At 26.9% G+C, this 6,000-nt stretch overlaps 1 protein-coding gene across 4 annotated transcripts in view; it reads right to left on the reverse strand.

The window, feature by feature from the left end:
* Positions 1 to 6,000, reverse strand: part of LOC136083997 (TNF receptor-associated factor 4-like) — a 102,797-nt gene that overhangs the window by 59,533 nt on the left and 37,264 nt on the right. For 3 of the 4 annotated variants that reach the window (XM_065803984.1, XM_065803982.1, XM_065803985.1), the window contains exon 6: positions 1,006 to 1,102. The exons of the other annotated variant lie outside the window; for it this stretch is intronic. In XM_065803984.1, coding sequence (XP_065660056.1) covers positions 1,006 to 1,102 — 97 coding nt within the window. The remainder of the gene's footprint in view (positions 1 to 1,005; positions 1,103 to 6,000) is intronic. 4 annotated transcript variants of the gene reach the window in all.

Here is a 6,000-nt window from a genome sequence, read left to right on the forward strand (position 1 = left end):
AGTAGTTTTTAAATCAAGTCCTAAATTAGGAACATGACCAACATGCAAAAATAAACCTAGATTGCCTCAAAATAGCCAACCTGAAACAAATTTAGTTGTATGCATTTACTTAAAAAAATATGTAAAACAAACAAAGTTATAAATTAGAACAAGAACTCGACAACACCAAAAAAGTTTAAACGCAGGCAAACAATCTCAATCAGTATTGCCACACATAGCAAGTTTTGCTGTGAAAAAACAAATTGGGAAAAAACTTAAACTCTTAAAGCTGAAATAAAAAAAACCGAGCGTAAAGTACAGAAAGCACTCGAAATATAGAGACACAAATGTTTCCCATCGAATGGCAGAATAAATCTCGATAGCAGGCAACTTTTAAAAACTAAATTTTGGACTCCGTTTTTTATATTCTAACGTAAAAAAAATAAAAGCCATTTAACTATTGACGCCTGCTGAAAATTTATTAAACTACTTTTTAACGTTTATAAAATTTTGTAATATTATACGAGTTGATGATGCTAATGTTCATAAACCAGTGAGAACTATAAGTTGTAATGGAAAAATTTAAAACACAAGGACATACATAAGTATATACTTATGTATGTCCTTGTGTTTTACACAAAATAAAATATAAATTATAAACAATAAAAATTATAAATAAATCAAAAAAAAAAAAATCTATAAATTAAATCTATTTTAAACACATCCGGGAGAAATCTGGGGTCAATTCGGGCTAAAGAAAAAAGCAGCCGAAAAGTTTTTCGCTTTTTTTTATTCTGCCCAAATGGTTCCCGTGTAGATCCCGCGGCCAAATCCCGTACGGTTCCCGTTTGACATCTCAGATCGTTCCCGTGTGGGTCCCGTATGGTTGTGCTTGCTGGGGCTTTAATGCTCTCCTTATAAATAGTAATTAACAATGATAATTAAAGTTTATAAAGTAAATAAGTAAAAAAGGATATCTTATCAACGTAGAAATATAAAAAAGGATGCTACATGTAAAAAAGAAACCTGGAAACTGAAGTCGATCGATTAGCTTGTCTTGCTTGAGATAGAACGGATATTTCGAGCTAGAGCAAATGAATCTGCTGAACAACGAGCATTTTGGCTAAAAAATAGAAGAGAACTATATGTAAAGGCAACTGAAACAGAAGAAGGTTGAAGCACACGTATTGGTAAACGAAAAGAATACCGAAGACATGTTGTAGTGACAAACGATTAAACGATGTCTCCTCTTTATATGAAATTAACCATCCCATCAACAGAAATAAAAAAAAATTGTTATTGAAAAGTTCAAAACAATAAATATATAAAATGCATGAACTCAATTGCTTTGCATTGATAAATATGGTTAATATATGTTTGATAAATAAAATTGTGTGTTTAATGAAATTTTGTTATTACTTTCATTCACTACTACTTAATATGCTCCAGTCCACTCCCTATCGGTCCATGGAATTTATAAACAGTACTACTATTTATAAATTCCATGCACCATTAATAGTTATAACTCAAACGAAAGAAACTAATGCCTTGGTTCCTATCATAAGATATATTTTTAATTTTTATTTATTTATGTTTCAGCTGAAATGAAAGAAAAATAGGAAAGAAAGTAGCAACATGGAAATACAAAACTGGTGTTGAAAAAAAGCTCAAAAACGACAGCATGAATTGCAAGCAGCTGGTAATGATTCAAAACAATTAAAGATAACGGCAGGTCTCGCGTCAATTCAAGTGCCACAAATACAGAGAAAAGCTGGAACATCTGTTACAGCAACAGAAAATGTAGAATTAACATCAACATCCATTGTGAATATCACAATCAAATATATTATTGAAACCGAGCCAATAACAAAGATTAGTGACCAATCATCTGTACAAAAAACAGACAATAATCAGGATGTCATAATTGCAGCAGATAAAGCAGCAGAACTACAATATTTAGAAACATTCAGAAACTAAAACATTACTGAAACTGAGTGAGTGACTGTAGAAATGGGTAACTGCAGCGGTGGATCTAACTCTAGCAGAAAAGATTAACAGAAGCAACTAAACAACGTTGTAAATGTCAATGAAAATGATCCAGCTAAATTTCTAGAGCTGAAAAATGCAAAGATGATTGATAAAAAGCAATTTATTGTATTAGGGCCAAGTCAGCCAACAAAACATTTAAGGTTATCTAACTATTACACTAAATCAGTAAAAGTTAATGACATTGAAGTTGTGCAGAAAAGATCATGGCTAACCTACTCTCTATCACTAGATAAAATATTTTTGGATTGTTTGTTTATGCTTTGGATCAAGAGAGGACACAAGTTCTTTACGTGAGAGTATTTCTTTAGTTGGAAATGAGGAAGCTAACTTTTAAAATGACTTTGAAAAAAGTAAAGTCTTTCAATGTGGTGCAGGTAAATTTAACAAATCTAGAATTTAAATTTCTAGATTTGTTAAATTTACTCTGTCAGTATGATTAGGTGCTGAATGAAAAACTTTTAAATATTCGTAGTAATCAAAAAACAATCTGCTGAAAAGGGTGCTAGAATTACGTTTCTTTCTAGTTACACACAAATCAAGCTAATTCATACTATGACACAGACTTTCAGGAAGAATATTTCAAAAGAGATAAATAATTCAGTATTCTTTTTACTATCAGCTGATGGCACCACTGATATTCCACTCTGTGAGCAAACTTCGATTGTACTATATTACATTACACTTGCTGTAGAAGAGGCCGCTGTAAAGGATCATCTGATTTTAATAGACTTTTAAACTATTTGGACTTTGTAAATATATTAATGTCAGCTTATTGTTATCATTTGATGCGTAAAATTATAAAAAAGGATGTTGTATCATACGCGTGGTAAGGTAGGATCGTAACTTTGTTATTAAATTTTAAATCAAACTTTTAACCCTGGAAAATTTTATTTCAAGATAAAGTATTTGAAAAATTTTGTTAATATATAATTTTCAAATAACTTTTGCATAACATTTCTGTCAATATTGTTCTGTTCTATTTTTATGACAACTTTCATATTCAACAAAATTTTTTCCATATTTAAAAAATGTTTAAATTTATTAATTCCTAATTTTTAAATACTTACTAATAGAAATGGAAGTAAAATTTAGTTTATAAATTTTAATATATTTATTAAAAATTTATATTTTTTTAAATCTTATTAAATTAAATAACTTTAACACAATAATAATTCTTGACATTCTTTTTTTTCTAAAAAACCCGCAGAAACATGGTTGAAATAAAATTAACTTATATTATTATTGTTTTCAATTTACAGTTAGTCTGTACCATATTATATGCCTTTGAAATTTATTTAAAGTAATACCTTTACTATTAGTTTAAGTAATACTATAATTAAATATCAAAAGCATTTAAGATGATGATTCAGTCTGAAACTTATAATTATAATCTTATTATATGTCTTCGACTAAAGCTTAGTCAACATCATTATGTCATTCTTTAATTAATTTTATTTATTAATGGAAGAAAAAGGTTGTAACATAGTATAACACAGGCAGGCAAACATATTGAAACATTTGTAGAGTACACTTATAGTTTCGCAACCATGTTATGGAATTATAACACCTTCATTGCAATTGTTTCTAGTGCAATTTCATTCCAATTTGTTTTCTAGTACTCTTTATGCACTTAGCATAACTAAAAATATTTTTTTTTCAGAAAAAAAATCAATACTCTCGCTAAAATAATGCCTCCATGACAAAACAGAAAATGTTATTGAGTGTTTAAATGGACACGCTGTTCCAAATCTGTATATTGTAGCAGAAAAGTACTTACAATTAGTGTGTTCTGGCATCGTAAGTTTTAATGATGGTATTAATTGTATTCGAAATGTTTTTGATTATTGAATATCCTGCGCAAAAATTTTTTTGAATAAAATAAATTAAAAAGCAGCCATAATAGAGCTTTACTTCACTGTAAATAGCCATTTAATATTTAAAAAACACAAAAAAGAGTAAAGAGGTCTAAGAAAAGAGTTTATATTTAAACAAATGACATTAGAGGATGTTAACCCTACAATTCTGAATCCCATTGAGTTAGTTCTGTTTTGTTTTATGTTAATAAATATCATCTGACTTTTAAAACTATTTTTTCAGTGGACATGTTTTTTGTTTTTTGGTTATACCGTTTACATAATATCTTTACTAATATTTTATAAAACTTCTTGAAATTTTCCGCAAACGTTTGTTACTAATATAGCTACAAAATGACCCTCATTAAAAAGTCTAACTTATTCATATTTGTACGTATGAAATTTTGAATAGGCGAGTAAAGCTGTTAAACTCACCAATTTTTATGAAAATGACTATATTTTTACAAGTTTTGATTGTTTGAACGTGAAAGTGGCACAGATTGTAACTTACATTGTAATAAAACAACTCTGCAAGTTTAAAGTTTAACTGTTACCTTATAATAAGTAATTGTGTAAATGGTTTAGCCCCTTTTTGGGACGTAAACCAACTTTTTTATTAGGATTAAAAAAAATAAATTATTTTATTTTGTCTTCATTCAACCTTACATTATAAATTATGTTAACTATGTTTGTAATTTATCTACTTTTAGAACAAGGTTGTCTAATTGTATAGAACTACCTTGAACACCTAATATGAAAAAGAATAATTAACCAATAGTAATATGCATAATCTAAATTGTCAAATAGTTCTAATACCGACTTAATTTTTTTTGATAAAATATGTTCAAAATAATGTAAGACAAAGAGAGTCACATTTAAAGATAAATAAAAATAATCAAGAATTAGTTAGAAAAAAAATATGGAATTTAAAAAGGTAGTGATGGTGATATTTATGGTGTATAGGGTCTTTTGTGTAGTAGTACTCTGCATTAGTCATGGCATTGTTATCTGGCAAAAATATATTTCATTTTTTCAACCTATTTAAATTTAATGGTTTATATTTATTGTTATCACATACCAATACTTTACTTTTACATGTATTGAAAACTGTATGAATAGTGTGTATGTTCATATATTTAAAATTTAGATTTATATGCCGTTGTTTTATCTCATATTTGTAAAAGCTTGTGCTTATAATCTTAACTTTAATACTGTAATTTATTAGTGGTGTAGTTACACTTTCATTTTTAAAGTAGTTTTAATTAGTTACAAGGCTTTTCTGAACTTAAAAAAGCGCTTTCTCAATATGCATGCGGTCATTCGAGAAATATCTACCAACTTTTTACTTTTTGAAATTTAATTATTGCTTATTAGTTTAAAAACATTAGATAAATTTTAATAGCAATATTAAGATCGTATTATAAACGAGTTAAGTATAGAAAACAGTTTTGAAAATTTTATGTTACATTTTTATTAAATAAAAAGTAGAAAGGATCACCCCCTCTAATTTTTTAAATTCTTTATATTTTATTTTCTTAAGCTTTCCTTATGCTTTATTTTTGGTTTGTTTTAGCAGTTTATTTTTATTTAGCTTATATTTTATTTATTAGAAAGAAAGTAGGGGTATGGATAAGGCCTTATTATTTATTATGCACTTTTTTATACTAAAAAAGTTATTAAAACATTATCACAAAACTGTTTATTAATACTTTTAAGTTAATTTATTTAGAAAAAAAGTTTTATGAAGTCTTACGTTAATTTAATTCAAATATACATAGAATCCTATCATTTCATACCTTGATTATTATGTTGATTATTATTTTATTTCTGTGATGCTTATAGCTTTTTTTTTTCTTTTTTTTTAAAATTTTGAAAAATAAATTAATATTTAAAGCCAACACTGACATTTTATTGTGTGTTAAGTTTTATTTTAAGGATTCTAGTTCTTTTTTCTGTTTTATTTCTTCTTTATTCAATAAGTATTTAATTGAAATTGAATATGATTATAAATGGATATTTTATTAGGAGATATGTGTCTTTATTTATGAATATATATGTATAAATCTTTTCAAATTTTCTTATGTTAATTTTAAATTTTTTGTTTGCGCAATTCAGGTTT

The sequence above is a fragment of the Hydra vulgaris genome, chromosome 08, assembly GCF_038396675.1.
Source record: "Hydra vulgaris chromosome 08, alternate assembly HydraT2T_AEP".
NCBI classification, from domain to species: Eukaryota; Metazoa; Cnidaria; class Hydrozoa; order Anthoathecata; family Hydridae; genus Hydra; species Hydra vulgaris.